General features: G+C 35.0%; 1 protein-coding gene across 1 annotated transcript in view; it reads right to left on the reverse strand.

The window, feature by feature from the left end:
• FSTL5 (follistatin like 5) overlaps positions 1–22,581 on the reverse strand; it is a gene marked incomplete at both ends in the record, with an annotated part of 247,105 nt that overhangs the window by 174,124 nt on the left and 50,400 nt on the right. Inside the window, one exon of the mRNA XM_084263325.1 lies at positions 6,569–6,817. Within this exon, the coding sequence (XP_084119451.1) occupies positions 6,569–6,817 (249 nt within the window). The remainder of the gene's footprint in view (positions 1–6,568; positions 6,818–22,581) is intronic.

The following is a 22,581-nucleotide window of genomic DNA, read 5'->3' on the forward strand; positions in this document are numbered from 1 at the left end:
CAACAGCAATGATTGCAGGGTATGTTAAATTCTCAGGTTTTAAACCAGGCATGTTATATGCGTGATCTCAGCAATATCTTCCAATCAACTTCACTACAGATTCAGTAGAAGCTATTATATATGTAGCCCTTGCATCTCAGTTAAGGCAATTTAAGACAATTGTATGCAATTTTTGAAAGACAAATTGACAAAGCTTGCACGGATGCTTGAAGAAAAATGACAGTTTTTCAAACCTCAAACAATGCAACAGAAGAAAACGAATCATGTGGGGACAGCAGACTAGAGGAATAGTGCTAAAGGTTAGGTCATTGTTTCAAAGGGCAATAAAAACAATCAGTTTTCTATTGGGTAGAGCATTGCTTTCCAATAATAAATGCTGAAAGATGCAAACCATATACCTACCATTAAACACAACAGTGATTTTTTCACCATTCTGAATGTGCAATTAGTAATGTTAATGGTTAAAAAAAAAAATCTACATACCCTGCATGAATTCATGATTTAAGATGACTTAAGTATACATGATGCACTAAAATGAATATACATAGATCGTGGGCTAAATTCCTAATAGGCCGCAAATAATTCCTATGCTCTATCACATATTTTAAGATCAAGTAGACTCTTCTTACTTCTTAGCCTTCTGACAGAGTTCTGAAAGAACTCTTTTTTTTTCATAATCCAGTTTATGTTGAAAATACATCTGGAGTGATAGTTGAAGCTTGACAGTTTATCAGCAGCAACCTTCAGGGTGTGAGCTATCTGCAGAAATTCAAGCTTTCAGAAAGAGTATAATAATGATGTTTTTGAGAACTTCAACAGAGAAGCCAGCAGATAGCCAGGGAAAAAAAAGCAAAGACATCATAGATATCTTAGAAACAAGTTCTTTTACAACAAAACCACAGCACCAGAATGTTGTTCAGCTTAATATGTACTAAATTTCTTTTGAACTGGCTAATGATCAAGACCAAATAAAGACTGTGGATATCCAAAATTTATATTTAAGACTAGATAAAACATTTTCTGAAGTGAAATTGACGATAGAAGAATTATATATACACACTTCAAAAGTAAGCATATATCAGATTAAATAAATGTCAGTGCTTCTAAATTAATGTTTCAATATTTTAGGAACCAGAATAAGACACTCATCTAGGGCACAAATCTCACATGCACACAAAAATCTTTTAACTAAGCATGTTGCAGTCACTAGAGAGGCTATACCATTATTCTAGATTTTCTAGAAAAGTGGGCTCCTGTTCAGATTTAGTTCAATTCATTTTCCCCAGCCTTCTTTCAACAAAAAAATAAAAAAAGGCTACAGCCTTTTCTCTGGTATTTGCAAAGTCTGCTTGTGAATTCATATGTTGCTTTTACTCATGAGATCTTCTGTGTACAAAAGCAAACACCAAAGCTTGTTTTGAATCTGTTCCTGCTGCCATATTTGATAATTCTTAGTTCTTTCATTGCAATACAAGACACTCTACCCATTCACCGTCAGCATGCCCTGACACTTTGATAAGCCTCTTCCATATCCCTTATAAGCCATTTAGTATTTTTAGTCATTCTTAACATCATATGAACTTTTTCCAGTTTGCTTATACCCCTTTTGAATTTGTTCATAACCAGCACTTTCTCACGGCCCTGAGCAACACAGCATCAGAAGGAAACTTACCTAAGTATCTACTCTCTCTTTTGATAACAGACTGTAAAGCAAACATCATAGCATTCCTCACTAACATAGTCATTTCAGTGGCAGCATAATAAATATGAAGCTCACAGACAGTTTGATAGATTAAAAGATTCACCAAATGAAAAGTGAGACAAAAACAGAGAAGTAAAATAATGTTAATATCATAAGGACACTACAGAAGCTACTTATGAGTAAAAAGCATACATATGAAATAACCTTTATTTCAGATATATTCTATAAAAGTCATAATACGTATGAGTATGTGTTACATTCCTGAGGATTCCTAGTAAGTTGCAGTTTGTCATGCTGATTGAGTAGATCACTGTGTATAGAAATAGGTTCCATGTAAAATGTACAAGAAGCTCAGGGTGCAAATCAAAAATAGTGAAGCTTGTCATGGTAAAGCTTTTAGTCTCATTTAAATTTACTGACCCAGATTTATGAAAACAAAGTAAAGCTAACACATAAAACAAAACCTCAACTGAAGCTTATTAGACATCCAGCGTGGGGCACTCACGACCCAGTACATTGTCCCACACACAAGACCAAGCCAAAGAAGAATAATGCCTCCAGTTTTCTAAATCCAGCACAAAGCCATTGATTTCACAGTGCCACTTCACAAAATGAAGATCATGGTGGAGGCACCAAGCGAAGAAATTCTAGTTTATTTGAATCACCACCCTCTGGAGCTTGTTAAAGTGACAAGGCAAGTGACAGCCAGGAAGGCATTATACAATAGTGTTAAGCCCATTGTGAGCCAGATGGTTGGATTGCTTTTCTCACACAAAACCTTAAGCTGCTTTGAAGCACAAAGTGCACGGCTTGAGAACAGCCAGGATGCTGGAAGCAGAGAGCATGTAGAGGCCACCTAGCCAAAGACCTATGTAGTCAGCAAAGAGAAAAAAAAAAAGCCAAAACAAGAGAGCATCAGTGTATCAGACTTCCCAGCTCACACTGGGAATCTAAACTTTGAGCTTTGACTTCTGTCACCAATTCCTTTAGCTCGCCATTTATGTTTCCTGAAGTCATACCACCCTGGCACTTACTAATCTCTTTTGTCCATGATATACTTGCTCCTTATCTTTGCTCATTTAATATTTTATTTCCTTTCCCTTTTCTCTTACCTTCTCCTTTAGTCTGTTTTAGAACTAAAATAAAGCCACAAATATGATAACCAGCAAGGCTAAGTAAATTTGTAGCCAGGCAGGTGCTCATTTCCCAATTCCTTCATCCTCCTATTAATAATTTGAGATCATTCTTAAGCAAAGCATTCCTTAGATCAACAAGGATTTCCTAAAGAGCTGTCAAGTTCTTAGAATAATCTCAAATATTTTAAAACATTTTTAAACAGTTAATGCCTGAGAGCAACTCTGAAAGCACATGTGGAATCTGCATTCACTAATATCCTGTCAGAGGACACAGGAGTTCATGGGTGGGAAACAAAGGACTCAACAGGTATAGAAAATGTCTCTAAATTAATCCCCTTTTCTATGGATCTAAAAGTGATTATATTCTCTGGAGAATACCTTTTGTCCCTACACAAGAAGTTGTTAAGACAGCTTATTGAGTAACTCAGGGTCACAGTCAAGATGTATGAGACATTTTTCCTAATGTCTTGGTTACAAGACATTATGACATGCCAGTGAGCAACTGATGGAAAAATTATAAGAGTAGAGAAAAAGTAGCTTCCAACTTCAGATGGCCATTATCTTGATCCATACCTAAAATGTACAATTTGCATAACTGCCTCAATCAGGGAAAAACAAGAGAATCTTAAAAATTCTACTTCAATTGCTATTCTATGCTCATGTTCCAGTAATTTTCGGTAAAATCATATGAATAAATTCAGTATGAGAAAAAAACATAGTAACTGAAAATGAAAAAAGAAGGAGCCCAATAAATCTGGGCATGCTCATGTCAGACACAAGAATGGGAGGAACAGTATCTTTTATTAATCATTCCAAGTTTACCTGTACCATCTGTCAGCCTACAATGGGACCTAAGAAAAAAAGTAACTAGAAGGTCTATTGATAAGTAATCTATACAAAAGGCAGGTAAGGGATATGAATCTGAAGCTTTAGTTTAGAAAAGCAGCATATCAGGAGAGTACAGCTTTGACATCGGTAGCTTTCACTTCCTCAAAAGGCATTTATCAACTGTTTCAGACATGGCTGCTTATGAAGGACTGATGTTTTTTGTCTATGTTCTTTCATGCACAGCTTAGCTAAGACACATTTCTCAGTGATATTAATGAGTTGCAACACATAAACCAAAGAGCTCTTTCCTTTAGCAAGTGAAACCTTTAACTCTACTCATCATTTACGTGTTTAAAAGGGCAATTTTCAAACTGTTAAGCAGACCTCATGATGTTTGAGATGAACTATAAAGATTTAGGTTACAAGATGTATTATTTAAATAATTATAGCTACTCAGCTGCTATTGTAATGCTAATCAGATATATAGAGAATTTGCTTATAAAAGTTTGTTCTTCATACACAGAATATAAAAATGCTTTCTGGTAAGCTTACTCTTTCAAATAAGGTGTGTTTCTCAGGTTCTCCATCTTGAGCTCAATTACCAATCTATGTAAAGGTTAACATTTATTCATGAAGAAATATATCCCACCCCCCCCTCCCAAAAAAAAAGAATAAATCCAGTGACAAAGCACACAGTTGTTTGATCTGACAATCAACTGATTTGTAATAAAATAGAAGACAAAAAAATTTCAGTCATCAAATTCAGTCATTGTCTGTGACTGCCACATCATGTAGCAGTATTTCACTGGCATACTGAAACTCTTTGCCTTCCCACCCCTCCAGTTCAGGTTAGTCTTTACTGAAAAACTAAATACAATGCTCAGAATATTGGTTGTCTGAATGTAAGATTTTTTTTTTAATTTTTCTGGACTCAGAAGCAGCTCATTGAAATGCAGTCACTTGTGCTTGAGGGTGACAGCTAAACTACCAAGGACATGTGGCAGTGCCCTTCTAATGCCATCCATAGTAATGGGGTTCACCTCTATAAGGAGTCTCACTGTTGAGGGATTTTTCCTATTAGTTTAATATTTTTGACCCAGTAACTGGCAGGACTACAGCCCTGCCGAAGGCATCTGCCAGTGGCTAGCTCCAAAGTGTTTGGGAAAAGGAAGGAGTTATATGAAAATGATCTTCTGGTTCCTTTACCATATAGCTATAGTGGATGCTGGAAGACATACTCAACAGTCATGGATGGCAACAATGCTTTTTCACTATGCTGAACCATAGCAATGAATGTCCTGAAGTTCAAGTAGAAACTGAGATTGATAAGGCACACAAATACTAAATAAAGGAAAATAACCGTCTCACCTGTTTGACACTACTGAAGTCAACATGATAAAGATGAGAGAAAATGTAGTACTTTACACTGTTTGTAGGCCTCTAGTTACAGTGCACAAATTAATTTGTGTATTGTGATAAATAACAGTTTTCAGAAGACAGCTCATAACAATTTACATGGATACCCTAGTTCTTTCCTGAAGACTGACACCAATAAAAGTTTTTCTTTTGAATTCCAACATCTACAGTAACTGTCTGAAGTTGAACACCATTCAGATATTCTATTGTCCACTACAATAGATATGAAACCAATATGGTAAGTTTAAAACAAAGATGAGCCAACAAAACTCTAGGCAGCATTTGAATATTTCCAGCTAAAATACTGTTTCATTTTCTATTTCAGTAAATAAATCTCACTACATTTTTCCCCCTTAGAAACACTTTTTTCACAAACATGTTCTGAATTTATTTGTATTGTATATAGCACACTGAAGAACTGAAATTAGCTCCATAAATTTGAACATTTTAGTTTGTTACTGTTATTTGTTCTATCACAGTACTGCATCCAAAAAAATGAGTTCTTTAACCTAGTTTAAAGCTACATTGTTCCTATATTTTAAAAGAGACTGTGATTAAGACACAAGACAGGCACGTTTATGTTTTGTCATTGCACAAACCATTCCTTACAAAAATCAGAATTTTCACAATAAGTGGAATATGATAACTTAATGTTCCCCAAAGCTGAACTTCATTTAACAGAAATATTTTAGTAGACTAAGAATATAACTATATGCACAATACATATTAACAAAACCAGTAATCATTAAAAATGACCTTAAACAGATACCCCCAAAAGCGATCTACCTGTTTTAACCAGCAAAACCAGGCTGCCAATCTGTCAGAGTGCTCAAAAATCAAGGTCCCTCTTGGCAGACTTCCAGAAACTTGCAACATGTGCTCAAATTACATAAAAAAAAGAGCAAGTTGCATTCGTTGACATCCTAAGCATAAGATGCTTAACACAACGTGCATCTCAGCATTCAGAAGATTAAAAAGTAGCTACATTTGCATGCTTTGTTAAATATTCAAGTATACTCTGCATAGTCCAAATTCAAAGTGAGGAAGACCCATTAAGTCATGAACAAGCTGCTGGTCTATCAATTAAAACCCAAATACAAGCTTAGGTCCTGCAGCCTTACAAAATCTCTCTGAAAACCTCAGTTCTGTTTTTCCTGTTAAAGAAATCCATATTCATTGTGCCTGTAAATACATTCAGATGAACGAAGTCAATATTCATACTGGTAAGACAAGCTGTCATGGATTGATTTCCAAGAGACGACTGATTTATTCAGTTTAAAAAGCAGTGATTGCCAGAGCACTGAGTATAAATTAGAAAAAAAAAAAAAGAAATCCATAAGGTACCTGTGGAATGAGACACTTACTGTATTAACTTTGAGTCATTTATTCACTGTACACTCAGTGCAGCCTCTATAGAGCTTTAATTGAGCTGCTTGAAAACACGTACCTGACAGCAATATTCTAGGTATTTTTCAGCCATGCTTACCTTTGAAGAAACAATCCTCATTGTGCACAATGGTGACCTTCTGCTTCTTCAGACATGCTGCCCTGTGCACTTCACAATGGTTTTGATAGAATTCTCCGTCAGAACCACACACGGGCTTGTAATGCGGCTTGCAGTGCTCCATGCATAGACACTCAGCTTGGCCAGTCTCCCTGTTCACAACACAGTGCCTACCCAGACCACAGTACTTGTTCTCACATGATCCAAAATGGCCATCTTGACTCACATATCCTAAAAAAAAAAAAAATTAAAAAGTAGTTTTCAGGTATTAGTTATATTTTGTTTAAATGCATGCACAATACAAAAAGGATTGTATCATCTAAATTATGTGGGAATATCACCTGTCACATCTTTGGCTAATATAATCTCATTACCATGACTAGGTATAATTTGACTCATTGTCACATGTTAGGTTAACTGCAATTAAGACCAACATCTAGTAAAAAGAAAATATTTACTCTTTATCCCAAAAGCAAGAGTAAGTCATGTCTTTTTAAAATGTATATTAAAGTTTGTCACCTTAAGATTGCTATGCTATTACATGTAATAGAAAACTGTATTCTCTAGAATTTGGATCACAGAATATTTCAAGTTGGAAGGGACACATCAGAATCACTGAGACCAACTTTGTGCTTCTCACAGGACTACCCACTGTGGTCAGTAGGACATCTCTAGGTGAAAGGTGAAGTGTACAGTAATACATCCCTAGTATATCCTCAGTTTCTATCTTGGCTGCTACAGAACTAACTACGCAGTCACTTCCTGTCAAGGGCAATGGTACAACAAGAAAAAAAAACAAAACACATAGAACTGTCAGTTACAATTACCAAAATATCAATTATGTATGTGCTCTAACAGCATATTATTTTCATAAAATAAATATAAAAATATTAAAATGTCTCCAGATGTGGGAATACACATTACCCTTCGCAATTCCTTGATTTTATTATCTTGCTGTACGCTTCTAATCTCCAGAACAAACAAGAACTTGATTCCCAAATACTATATGCATCTAGCATTTTAACTCCTTCCAATACTTTCCTCACCCTCACAGCCAAGCTGAATGACACTTGGCTGCATCATTAAAGAAAACAGTACATACAAATGGCAATACATAATTAGGTAGTACTGGATTCATTTCCTGTAATGAAGAGCTAATGTGGCAATACCAGAGTCTGACATACATTGCTTCTAACCATTAAAAACTTGTTTTCTCACTTCAGTGACAGAAGCAAACTCTTACAATTTTTTTTTTTCTTAAGCCTACAGGACTATTAGGCTCAAGACAAGAGTGTGTTAATTCTTCAGTTTCTCACACAGCACAAACTTTGTACAGAAAAATGTACCCCAGAAAGCAGCCAATCATGAAGTTTGGCTTTATTATGAAAAAACCTTTTGCTGTATTATAACAATTTGAGCACAAAGTTGAGAGGAGTACACATTAGCCTCAGATGTTGTATCTCTCAACTAAATTAAAGCGATTTTATACACATGGATCAAATGGTTTTGAGATTTTGAGAATATTACTCCTTGTGCCAATGTGTCATCACTATATAGAGGCAAAGGACATAAACTGACAGAAATAAATGTAAATCAAATTTTGTCCTACTACCACTAACCTCTAATAAAGTCTTGCAATGTCCAAGAGTACTTTACAGCACAGGTCATGTAGACACATTACAGAATTACAGGACTTCTAGCAAGAGTCCATAAATCATTATTATTTCTGCTTTCTGAATTGGAAGATAAAGATCTCAATCTGACAACTGCTCTGAAATACTGCGAGGTATATGGTGACTCAACAACACACTGTGCTGTATATTGCTGTGAAAGGAGAAACCGATTTAAGACTTCACTTGGGACTTCATTTTGGTACTATAATTGAATCTGATGCCTGAATGCAAAATAGCTACTTTCAGATGAGGTAGAATGATTTGCATAATACATACTGATATTTATAATATTGGTATATGTCAGCATATACGGATCAAGTACATCAATAAACAAGCAAGCTTTTTGCCCTAATGAAAAACTATATTACTTCATTATGAAATGTTTTATAAATGTCTCCATTTTATACCATTAAGTATATCAAAACAATACATATATTTGCATACATCACTGTGTACACATCTCTTCCTGTTGAAATCAGTAGTAAAATTCCCATTGACCTGAATGGAGGCGGGATTCTTTCTTCAGGCTTTCCCTTAAGTTCAGCTATTGTTAACGTCTCCAGCACATTTAACAAACACTGTTCTGTACTATTTTTAATTTAGGAAGTTGCATATCTTCTAATGTATTTGATGAGAAGGAGCAGCTAGGCAGTGTTTCAAGTGATTTATAGTACATATTTAAGCAAGAAACAGTTTAAGTGTTCATTCTTGAAAATTCCAATTGGTTGTTACCAGATCATTCGTAGCAAAGAAATAAACATAGCCCATGCAATCTCAAATAAGGTGACTAAATGTTCACAAACACGACTGATATAAACTTTAAGTAAAAGTGTACTAAATTCTGAAATGTAAATAAACATTAAATAACTACCAAGAGATAACAATAAGTTACATGAGTATTTTTTTTACTGTTTTTAAAATAAGCTAGTGACAAAGAAATCTAGGAATTTTAAGACTAACAACAGGAAGCAAGTTTACACAGTGGCATGGATTTAATCTCCATCAGGTAGTTCAAAATACTGACTTTATTGTAGAGGATGAGAACAAGTTAGGAAAGTTGCAGAGCACATGCAGTTGCCTTTGCTGCAATTTTTTTCTTTGACCTGAATAGGTGTTGCAACAGAACAAACAACTGCAAATAACATTTGGTTGTTTGGGGTTGTGTTTTGGGTTTTTTTTAATCCCAGCATCTACTGAATGCAACACCCATTCACAAGACCATGGCCACCACTTCCCCTGCAAGTTGTAAACCAAAAAAACTACCAAGTTTTTCTGAAGGGTATTCTATCTAAGCATTTAGATTTAGAACGCAAACTAGTCCAAGTTGGGCTTAGGTTCTTAAATTTGGACCTAATCCAGTAACTTTGTAGAGAAGATAATCAACCCAGAATACTGAATATTAGGAAACTGAAAACAAGTAAATCAGGATGACAAATAACCTACCCATGAATGATAATCTTTTTCCAGCTTATGTGATGATATCTAAATCTCCACTTGTCAAGTGTCACAACACAATGATAGAAAAGTGTGTCTCCATATTAGCTATGTTAGCATATTCCAGAATTTTCAGCCAATAAAAAAAAGTAACACCTGTGCATTCTGAGAGGGTCTATATTACTATGGAAAACTAAATGCACTTTTTTCAATTTGGAAGACTATGGTAACTTAAATGTTTCCTGACTTAAGTAAAAAAACCCCACCCACACATTGTAGGAAATATCATTAATAATGTATTATGCCTAAAACAGCCAAAAAAGTCAAGCAGTTTTTTTCAGATTCTTACTTTTTTCTGTTTAAAGGTTTCAAAAAAAGAACAAAGAAAGGAGGGTTTGGGTTTGTTTTTAATGAGAAAGCAAAGTTGCTTTGGCTTTTTTCCTAAGAAAAGTTTTAATATAGTTTTGAGCTAAAGGCCAGTTCAATAGCATTTGGGATGTTTTAGCATTCAAAAGACTCATAGGAATATAGACTTTTTCCTTTAATCACTTTAGCTAAACATTGCACGTGGAAACTCTGGAAATTCATGAGAGTGTGAATCATCATTCAGACTTTTTATTTTATTTCCCTAAATATAATTTGCATTCATGACTTCTATCATAACTTGCAGCACTATTCACATGTCATCTAAAACAAAGTGGCAGCTACTTTTTGAGACAATACATTGATATTTTGTGTACAAATAACTGATTTTGGGAGTCAACAGTCCCGTTCCTCCTTTTATTGAAAAGGGTTAAATGACAATTCCAGTCCTACAACTGCTCACTATGTTATGACCAAGACTGGAATCCTAATATCAGCAAGCGTTCAGTGTAACCTTAAGTTTCACATGAAGCAGAAATATCTCAGGAAGAGCAGAGGGGAGAAGAAAGGAAAAAAAAGAAAAGAGGAAAAGAAGATTGATCACCACATGCCATTAACACTGGTAGGGCATTAACACTGAGCATGACCTCAGCATGAACTGAATCTGCTCATAAATATTAACAAAGCTCTAAACGTTTTCTCTTTTTTTTTTTTTTTTAAGCGCTTGTATTTTAACAGTAGTTCTTGGACAAATTTGGTATCAGCAGCAAGAACAGCTTGTAATTACATGGGCTGAATATGACACTAAATCCGTATTAGCCATTATCCAGCACTCTTGATATATAAACCTCTTCAGTAATTTAACATTTTATTTTGGCTGCGAATTTATTATTTTTAAGGAATAATTTAGGCAAAGGACACAGTAGAATGTTTGAGGAAATAAAAGTTATGAATTTTTTGTCAGTTTAGCCAAACATTTGGGCACACTACTAGGAATTTCTATTTCACAGCTTTTTCTGAAGGGACAGGACCTATGGAATACGGTTTTCTGGGGCAGGGAGGTGGTTTGGAGTGAAACCTTGTTTGTGGTCATGGATTTGCATGCAAAGCAATTTTAAATATGTGCCTTCTATAAACTATAGACAGACACATAAATTCTAAAAGTTACAAGAACATGAATACATATTCCATGCTTGCTCACTTATCTTTTTCTGTGACTGACTTACTCTTGATGGTTATAGAACATCTTCAATTTAAAGCCTTTCATACCAATAACTACAACATGAAGCTCATAAACACAGAATGAAATATAACCCCAGAGCTTCAAAAATCACCTTTGAAACTCTGATTTTTAAAGACACAGACTGAAAGATAGTCTATTCTCACGTTCTTTTCAAAGATCAGAGGTCTCCTGTCTTTCCACTTGAAACTCCTTTCTTATGTCTTCTCATTTAACTTTTCCCCCTCAATTTGTCTAGAAGCTTAGGTATAAGTAAAGAAAGGCAAAAAAAAAAAATAATTTGAGCTTTCCTGCACATTCTCAAGTTCTTTGTCTACATGCAGCAGTGGAGGTAGAAGACAGACACAAGAGGAATAGGGAACTATGGCAAGAAATTATAGCTGAGAAAAATTACTTACATAGCAGCATTTTTCATGACTTCACAGTAAAAAGTTATGAATAAAACCCCAAAAGTACGATAGTTAAGTCCAAAAGTCAATCCTCTTATCAGAAACAAAAAGCCACCTGCTTGTCTAAATTAAGTTTTGTAAAGGAGAAAGGATTAAGATTTGTCACATTACAGGTATGAAAAAAAATAATGTCATGCACAACAAAAATATTAAAGCTACAGTTCTTCACTACAAGAAAAATCATTGTAGTAGCAATTCAAACACAGTCATAGAGATTGAGTACAATGACTATGAAAAAAATTAGAGAAAAGTCACCTGGAATAGATACCAAATCATAAAGGTGGAAGAGTAGTCACAAAAGGCTGATCATGTGAATAATTTTTCTTAGGAAGAGTTCAATAGCACATAGAATTACAGATGAACAGTCTGTATTGTTAAGGTATAACCTTATAATGGTAAGATGAGACACAAACCAAAAAAACCTCAAAAGATGACCAATAAATAGGCACAAGAATGTGCTACATCACTTTAATTAACCACAACAAAATGCCTGCACATATTCACTCACTAAAAAGAAAAAAAAAAGTGAGAGATAGTTTTAAACTACAAAGTAGGATTAAAAATACAGGGTTCAATTACACAGAGTTAAAGTAATGCAAGATTTACTTCAATCTCTATCTTCTAATGATTTAGAAGTGAGAAATACTTGCACATCTGACCTGTTAAAAACATTCAGGGGCAGAAATATACTTTTGTTAAAAAAACTATTCTTCCTCTCTGGAACTTTGAAGAAGCTGGAATGAGAGTGAGCCATTACCATTTCCACACCAGAAAAAGTTCCTCTTAATAGCTCTGTCAAATAGTTCCTTGTCACAGGGTCTTCTCCATAACTACACTAGCCATAGCTGTCATTGAAAGCAAAAATTTGGATCTTTTCAAAGTTTCCGGGAGACAGAGGCACAACAAGTTCAAAAATAGGGTAGCAGGGAAAAAAAAAGGAAGAGCCCAAAGCAAACACCACAACACATAGGAGTGGGACAGCCACTTTCAGCTCATGCCCAAGCCCTGCTCCCACACATCAGTAACTCATACACATGGCTAACCACGAGTGCACTCTCCTTATTTTCCTTCAGTGTAAACCAAGTAAAGGTAGAGCACTTTATATAAGGTTAATTTACCTGCAATCCATTTTTGACCAGGTCTTTCCTCTATTCTTACCCCTTAACCCTCTCCCCTACCCAACTCATACCCAAATAATAAAAAAAATCCCCTCCCTTCCATCCCCTTTGTAGAGTGACTGGGAAATACTGTAAGGACTTGCACCTGCTTAGAGTCTGATTGAAATCTTCTGGTGTGCTTAACATTTATCAGTGAGGACTAACACAAATAGGTACACTTATTATGACTGCACATTTTTTTATCTTAATAGTCAAACTAAATACACTTTGGAGAATGTTTGTCCTGCGTATTTGAACACAATTACTTTCCTATTGGCTTCTAAAGACAAATTAGGAACAAAATAGGAGAAAGTGCCACACTTCTAAAGGAATAAATATGCAAAACCACAGTGAGTAAAGGGAGAAGAAAAACCCTGTAATACCAAGATGATTTGCTAAGTGTTACATACCCAGCTAGTAACCTGAAATACTGAAACATCCCAAAAGAGTGCATCTGTTGGTCTGAAACAGCTGAGCTCTTCCACTAGCTCTTCCAGGGCAGTTTCTGGTGGTTTCCCCACCCTGCACCATGAGGCTCAGCACTCTGTTCCTACAACTAAGAAGTCTTTCTGTGAATTCCTGCCTTCCTGACTCACTCACAGGATGTTTAGCATCTGTTTTAATATCAGAATTTGAAAACTACAACAGCCTTTCCTCTTGAGCAGCATCCTGCTTTTGGCAGTATCAGTTTTGCCACCAAAGTGCTGTGGGGCAATGCTCACGAGCTGTACCCTGGGCCTAGATAGCAGGGTCTTGTATGCAACCTGATAGCCCAAGGGTCTGCAGATTCCCTCAGGTGATGTTACTTGCCTGGCTAGGACTGTTCACATGTTCACGGGAACCAAGAAAGGGCTGCCAAAATCTCTTTCACTCGTGGGAGCCAATCTTCTGGCACTACACTAAGCCTTGAAAAAATCCCATCCATTGATCAAACTCTTTACATTTGACAGGTGAGCATAAAATTTTCAGAACTATCTGTAGGCTCAAAAACCACTATTTGCCTTATACAGGAGAATGGAAAACACATACAGATCTGAAACAGACAGTTAAACAGATTTGGAATAAGAGCGCCGCTGGGTCTTAGTGTAAATATAGACTGATGTCCTTTGAACAGTTTCAAACCAGGAATTCATTACTTTCAATTAAATCCTTAGTTGCACTTAGCATTAACTGTGTTTTTCTTTCCCACATATTGTCTTTGTCTTTAGAAAAATATTCACTTAACATCAAACCAGTGGCAGTGTATTCTCTAAAACAAAGTGGGAAATGACATGTTTGCCTCATCACAGATACATGGACCTTTATTCAAATGGTTGATTGCTTCTCAATTGTAGCACAGCAGGCAACTGTCTATTCTGTCAAATGTGTCACCTAGTGTCACCAAGAGCAGGAACCGTGCATCACAGTGACAGCAGTTTTGAAAAGGTCGTAGTTTGAACAACCTTTCACACATTTTAATGCTTATTTGAAATACATCTTGCTGAAAATCACAAAGGGCTAGATTAATTCTCAGTCAGACAAAGCAACCTGAGTATTGCTGCTCACCTGCTTTTTAAAGCCCAACCTGATTATTGTTAGGAACAACGATCAAAATAAGCAAAACGGTCAGTTACATTACTGACTGGAATTTCCCTTTTAGTGAAAAATGAAAAGGATGATAGGATTTGGTCTTCAGAACCAAGGTAGTAATTACTGTATCACACACTAATATTAACTGTTCCTCTATGGTAAATTTTCAAATAAAGAACAAACACGTCAGTTTTGAGTTAATAATAGAGTAAAAGGCTATTGTTTCCTCCATAGACATATGTGTCTTTCCCTGGGATTAAACGTGCTCCTATAAGAAACATTAAAAAGAGAAAATTTAACATATCTCCTGATCAAGTAGCTGACACTGAAAAGGTCATTCAATCATCCAGGGTACATACTAGCATACCATAATCCAGATGTTATACAATTCCTGTGTTAGAGGCTGAACCAACACTATTTTGTTGTGAGTTTGGTGGGGTTTTTTACTTCAAAGCCCTCTCTGCAGGAAAGAGCTGTGATGGCTTTCTGCTACCTTCCCCAGGGAACTCTACTAGAAAAAGTGAGATAGACATTGAGCAGAATTTAAGCCATATGGTTAAAGTGCAGCATCATTACTGTTCAAGAAAAGCTAAATAAGAAATGTCAAGTATTTTCAGTTTGACTGATTAGAAACATTTCCTCCCACTAAATTTGACATCGTCCGTTCTTTTTGAGTTGTTACTGAGGAACAGTGGTGTCTTGGTCCTGGACAGCAAGTAAATGCCCACCCAGTTACTTGCTCGCCCCCCTCCCCCAGTAATTCAGAAAGAATTCAATAAAGAATTTGTTCACTCATTCCCATTGGCAGGAAGATGCCCAGCCACCTGCAAACTAGCACATGTAACATGCCTTAGCCACCAATGTTTCCTCCCATTCCTCCCCCTTACCCCCAGCTTTTATTGCTCAGTACAACATAAAATGGTATGGATATTCCTTTGGTCAGGTTAGCTACATCTACATATAAGTTTTTACATTTATCAAATATTAAAAATTACCTATTAAACCAGGGATATTCATTCAAATACATACAAAAGTAATTTCATTCACAGAATATAATATGCTAGTGAGATAACTCAATAAAGCACTGCGACTACTGGAAAACTTCTCTGTTCCATGCTTAAGGTAATGATATTTTTTTGTAAAATTTAATCTTTAAAACAACCCGAAAGGAATAGTTTTGCTACTAAACAACAGTAAGACAATTTTACAAGCCTCCTAATCTTTGCAGAAATAGTTCACTCCAGAATCGATTATTAGAATTTATTTTTTTTATTCTTTTGGTTCTTCTAATAAATATGTATAAGTAAAGTAAAATAAAAGTACAGCGTCCTATCTCATACATCTTGTAAGATTACTTATAAGGAAGCACATATATGTTTTTATGGTCAGATATTCCAACCATCATGCTTTTGGTATTATTTGATATAACTTCCGTCTAGTAAAGAATTACCCTTATTATAAACATGGCAATGATACTGTTTTGTTTCTCGGATAATGCTAGAAGTTGATATAGCCTGATAGCATTGCTATATGTGAAATAATCTAGGGCTATGGTAGTAGATAACCATTAAGTGATTTGGAAATACAAGCTATAGAATTAATTGTACAAAACCATAAAGATTATTTCAAACTACTGTTCAAGAGTACTCTCTACAGGAATATCTACAGTGGTTCATAACTGCCACACCTCTGGTTCAGTTGCTGCATTTCTTCCCATCAGAAAACATCATAAGGTTAAACCGCCAACTATGGTCAGCACAGCAACTTTACACTATTCATTTGCCCTTGCACACAAGCACAGCAGAATTAGAACTGTATTACCTTCTTTTATTACCACGCTGAAAGGTAACAGCCCTACAACGCTTATGTACATTTTAAGTCATGGCAGAGTTTATTTTATTGTCTTAGTTTCATCTTGTGTAGAGGAAGCAGCACAGTACTACAATCTAGGAAAAAAATGAGGAAAATGTAAATAGGAATAGGTATGTGCTAAATTACTGTACCTATTTCTGAAGAATTTGACATCAGTATATTTCCAATCATGCTGGCAGCACAAACTTGCTGCTAATTGTGTCTTTAAACCTATCCATTATTTTGAACAGAATTGAATCTGCATCATTTTTTGAATGTCTATTTAATATTGCTACACGTGTATTCATAAAGGAATATAACAGAATTCTGTTAGTGCTGTAGTTTCTAGAAAACAGCAAAATGATGGATAATGTATTTGTGTGTAAAGCTCTCTGAAGCTCACATATATCTTTCTTGAAAAATAGTTCAAAAGCCCTTCACCTAGAAAGAATGCTTTTATTGCCTTTATACTTATTCTTCTTTTTCCACATGAATTTGATGACTAGTGTAAAGAATATCCATAAATATATATGGCCTAATTTTTATCAACATAACTTTACTGGAGTGATTTTGTTTGAGTATCTATGCTATGACAATGTTTAAATATTTAACTCAACATATTTCTTCCTCCTTCCTCACCCTCGCAAGATTTATATGCCTTTACATCCCATCTTTTCTCTCTTGAAGGAACTATGTATACAATGGTCTTGACAGAAATACTCCCCTGACAAGATCACCACAGGAGCACCACAGATTAGTTCAATAAGAAATAAGCGTAAAGTTCTGTGGATTCTGCACCACAGTTAAGTCAAACTGTTTTTTTCCAGTTACTCTCCTGCAACCTGTTACCTGTGCGCTATAGTGAAACAGTTGCTGAAGATTTTCAAGGCATTGATGCCAGTTGAAACAGATAAGAATGTGTTTACCTTGTGTCTTGAACTCATTCGCTCATATTTGATCAGTTTAAATTGATCAGTTTAAATATAACTCTAAATTACACAAGTTTCAATCTGGTGTGCTTGCAGAAGTCTTCTGATATTGTTGATGTAAAATGTGACAGGTAGTGAGCAAGTAAAGTCTGACAGACATATTGACATAGAATAAAATGTTAGCTGTATTCTAAGAATGTGGAAAATTGCTGAACCTGTGTACAATAGTATAAATAATACATGTAAGTGTAAGTATCTTTCTCCAAAATAAAATGGTTAATGCATATAACATTTTAATCAAATCCTTGTTGTTAGAGACATATGAGGAAATTAAAATGTGACTAAAATACATGTAGTCTTTTGAAAGCTAGGTTTGGGGAATAATCTTACGATACTGATCTGTTTAAGCTGTTGGTCCTATAGTGTTCTGTGAGTATGTGAGAGACAGAAATCTTTGATCAAATAAACACCATGACTCTGGGTTTCCTGCATTTTCAACTGCTGTAAGCAAGTTATTGTGAAATGATTCGTGTTGTCCATATTAACCAAAAGCTTGATTTTGGAGTCAATAATTCTCTCCCATTAAATGTTTTGGCACATTTCCCCAACATATCCTTTATTCCTAAGCTTGTGTTTTTCCATGAAAACAAGAAATTGAAAGCTTTAATCTTTGAGAAATAATCTATTCTAACGCTCTATACATCTTACATCTCAGTTAGGACTGCTGAGGAAGTGATTCAAACCATGCTGCTATTCCAGCCTTTGTGGTATTCTGTGGTCCCACAATCTAAACTCAAAGATTCTGCTCATTTTCTACATAACCTGTAAAACAGTATTCATGCTAGGTCTACATCATGTATTGCATCTACCTAGAGAGCTTAGATTGAACTGCTGAATGCTGTGGTGTTGGGACCATCTATGGCCATGGAGAACACGAATTTTTAAACCTGCATCACATGCAGGAGGCAGTGTTGAGGAGGGTAGGTTTCATTTAATCAGTGTATGAACATGAAATAATTATTGATGAAAGATATATTTGGGAGAAGGTGTTCTGTTACAAGGTCTTTTTGACTAGAGTTTTCATTTTGCTTTGCTTTTGTTTTAATCTGATGAACTGATTAGTACTTTCTATTCTTGAAATCAACATAACAATGATTTTGTTGTCGCTTGGTGTTTCACTTCATCTTGAAAATAATATCTTGCCATCATCTAGGAAGAGATAGGCTGGCCTCTCCTGGGCAACTCTACCTGCTATGAGCACTGCTATGACTCCCTGACCTAAAACTTTATCCTAAACAACCCCCAACACTGTAGGAGTTTGCCAGGCATGATAATAACTCATATGCTGATGTTCTGTTTTTTTGTTTCTGTAGCAACTCCCAGAGGTAGAAGCTGCATTTTCTGCCTTTGATAATCTTCTCTTTTCCAGTTTTTCTATGATGATCCTGTTTTGATCTTAAAGAAGAAGAATCAGATGTTCAATAACATCAACAACTTGAGCCCCTGTAAAATTAAAATTCTTTTCTTTCATTACTGCCATCTCATTAATAACCATTATACAAAACCAAACTATAACATGGTAGAAAACAACTTCTAAGGGAAAGAGAATCTTCCAAAAAGTTTTTCTTGGGTAAAAATACTTGATAAAGCTAAAAATTAATCACATTTTAAATTCTTTGACTTATACTAATTTTTAATGTCTTAAATTTTTTATGTTTTCCTAATTAAAATTCACAAAGTTTAGCACTTTCATGTTGGTTTTCATTAGTGAGATAGTCATTAGCGACAGAACCCAAACACAATTGCTTTTAACTGTGTAATGATGGAATATTAAACAAGATTGCTGTTAACAGACACAGTGGTGCTCTCTACTCAACACAGTCTGGGTTTCTAGTTGCTACATGCAAAATTTATGTGACCATTTGCAAAAAAAATATGCCTTTGTGCTTAGGCTTTTGTAGAACAATAACAACTAGAAGAATATAATTGTGTATGGAGTGTTACACAGAACGTTCAAAGTGCATGCAAAGAACAAAGATATGAAATCTGAATATTCAAAATAATTGAGCAAAGCGCACCATCTGAAGTTGTGTTGGTACCATCTGATTCCTGCAGCTAACACAGAAAGCATACCAACTGCTGACAACTAAAGTTGGCAGACTTTCAAGGTCTGAGTTTGGTTTGGTTTGTTTGGGTGTTTTTATAAATGGACTATTTCTCATTTTAGTTTACCATTTGCTTAAATTCAGGACTTTAAAAACGAGAAGTCATGCTGTGTGTTTTTCGTGCCTCTATCAATTTTTGTTTACAGGAATCAAGGAAAATTCATCTTACAATTCAGACATTAACAGCTCATGAGTGGCCCTTTCTAGATTATTTGATCTATGCTGACATGAAAGTAGAGTGAGCGAGCTGTGTTTTTTATTGAATTAATGCATGGTGAAAAGATTTTTAACAGAATTGAGAGTGAGATAAGTTCATATTGCACAAATATGTAAATACATAAAATATATAAATATATAAACAAATAACAAAGCAACTAAGTGATTTTTCTGACCCTGATCTTATTATTTATCATATTTTAATAAAAAAGAAAAATCTATCTTGACAGTTTCTCAAATAGTGTTTAGTACTTTTGATTGTAAAATAATGTGCAATCTCATAACAGACCCCTCTAACAGACCCCTCTAACAGACCCCTTTTTAAGACAAAACACTCCACAGGAAACAGCAGATGAACAAAATATTACTTCTTTTTTCCCCAATTTTCAGTTCAGTCTGTAGAATCTAATGATCAACAGCAAGGGCACACACTCCTATTTCTGACTTCCGAATTCAGCCTCAAGATTATTCTGGCTAAGCTGTTTATTTTTTTTTATTCCAGTTTATGGAAAGGAGGAAGAACTGTTGCTGTAGTTCAGGCTTCTTGGGAGGGTTAGTCATCAGCTTGAAGAAAACAGTGTAATGCTTTGAAAATCAATTTGCTGTGGCTGACCTTGAGTTTGATAGAAGATAGAAAGGCAGGAACAAAATTGAAGTGAAACATCTTAAGCACGTGATTTTGATTCCAACATTCACATTTATGGAAACACACAAAAGACAGCTAAAGTAGCAGTAAAACTTCTCATTTCTTTTGGTTATTTGGTTCAGTGGAAGCATTTAAAAAAAGGTAATGGCTGTGTTATGATCTCAAATGAGTTAATAATCTACATTTCCACCATGACATGCTTTCAAAAACAAATTATTTAGAATATTTTCTACTGGTAAAAATATCGTCTCATGCTTATGGTGTACCATTTCATTCCTAATAACTCATACAAAAAAAAAATAATATTGAAGACCACACCACAGGAGCCTAATTTTTTTCATGGCTATCTTGTCTATGGCTATCTATGTCCTAACTAATATTTTCTGAGATAATGTAGTTTTTCATTAATTCAGTCAGGTATAACATTCTGGTCCTTGAATAGCCCGAGTTTCTATTCCGTTCTGAGATTTACAATTCATAAACACCTACACCATTTTGTTTAGTCAGTCAAAACTTAATGTGAAAAACTGTGGCAGGCATCTTTCATCTTTGTTATTCTGTATTTAATTTTTCTTGCATTTCTGGTAGTGCAACAATGAAATCCATCATTATGTAATTGATGGTGGAAGTTATGAAAGAAATTCATCCTTCTGTTTTGTTCTACCTAGGCCAATCCTTCTGACTGACACTTGCAGAAGCGATGCACCATCAGATGGCTTTTGAAATACATTTTTTATTGCTGCTATGGAAGAAATGCATAGTTTGTAAACATCATATACGGAAGAATTATGTAGAAAGGAGAAATAGACTGCATCACAACTCTACAAATTAAAATGATGCATATACAAAATGGGATGCTTACGACTTTGTTACAAAGAAGACTAGCTTCAGATTGAACTTCCAGTGATCTGTAGACAAGTCAAACAACCTCAGCTCATGGAGAACATGAAACAATTCAAGCTTAATAGAAATTACTATTTCTTTTTATAAAGTTCCAGTTCAAGGCTCAAGTACATGTTTAATATTAAAAGCTAAATATTTTATTAGAGAAAGCAGACATTTCAGGTAAATAATATGCTACTGCACTACAGCTCTCATGCTGGATTTGTTAGGATTCTTATCAATCTAGTCTATATAATATCTGGAGAGTAATTCCAAAAAAACAAAACTGAACTTTTTTTTTTCCTTTTCATAAGGATTCTGATACAGAACATTGAAAAAAATCATTGAGGTTTTTTTATACTTTTTTAAAATACTTTATAAAACCAAATGGAAATTAGCTGAAATATTAAAGAAAAAAGAATCCTGGTGAACAAATAATAGAGTTTTCTGCTAGAGAGGACTCTACCTTCAGATTTTCAACGTTCATCACACATTTTCCAGTATGTGATAAAATCACAAAATACAGTGAATGTCATCTCAGTTGCTTTATTTAGTATTGAACATACTTCAGGGTCACATAAGTGTTGAAAATCCATTTGTAAGCATTTTGATCCTACGGATAAACAATGATATCAAATGAAGCTGACTGGAAAACACAGTTCTTGACAGAACTGGTTAATGTTTTTCAGTTACATAGATTTTTGTTAGCAACTATAAATTTGTTAAGAAAGAATTCTCCATGGGAAAACATTCACTTGAAAAAATTTATCAGGTAAAGTGGTTGAGACTGTACTAGACAATAGTCCGATTTTTCTTGATGACACAGGATACTAGAGCAGTTTATATTTAAAATACTTGACGGAAATACGATTTACTGACTGTATAAAGACCCTTGTCTGTGAACACATTACAGTAAATTCCAAGAAGTCTCAGTTCATTGCCACAATGGATTTTTTTTTTTTCTGAAACAAAAGAGGACCAGCAACTTCAGTCAAAAATTTGTCCAAGCTTGAACATGCTTTTGATTTTTCCTTTATTGAGAAAGTTTTCCTCATATTTCTCTGAAATAGTACAGTCAGTTTCTGTACTGGTAAGCAATTCCCGTTCCCTTCACAGCATGCTTTCCATTAGTACTATTCATATTAATAGTACACAGTAGTATAAAGCTTATTTATAGAGGGTATACCTAGGGTTAAGCTTTAACTGTATAAAAATCTGACAACAGATGGCACAGTCCAGGAGTCTCATAATCTGTTCAGAGCCCTCATCTCTTCCATCCTCTTGCAGTGAAATGAGTATTCCTTCTAGTGTCATTTCAGAAAAGGAAAATGATGAATACTGCTCATTCTGCACTAATACACATGCACATCTCTCTTCTCTGCTGTCATTTGCAATACTTTAGAACAGAATTTTGTCTCATT

The sequence above is a fragment of the Gallinula chloropus genome (assembly GCF_964237585.1).
Source record: "Gallinula chloropus genome assembly, chromosome: 4".
In the NCBI taxonomy this organism is placed as follows: Eukaryota; Metazoa; Chordata; class Aves; order Gruiformes; family Rallidae; genus Gallinula; species Gallinula chloropus.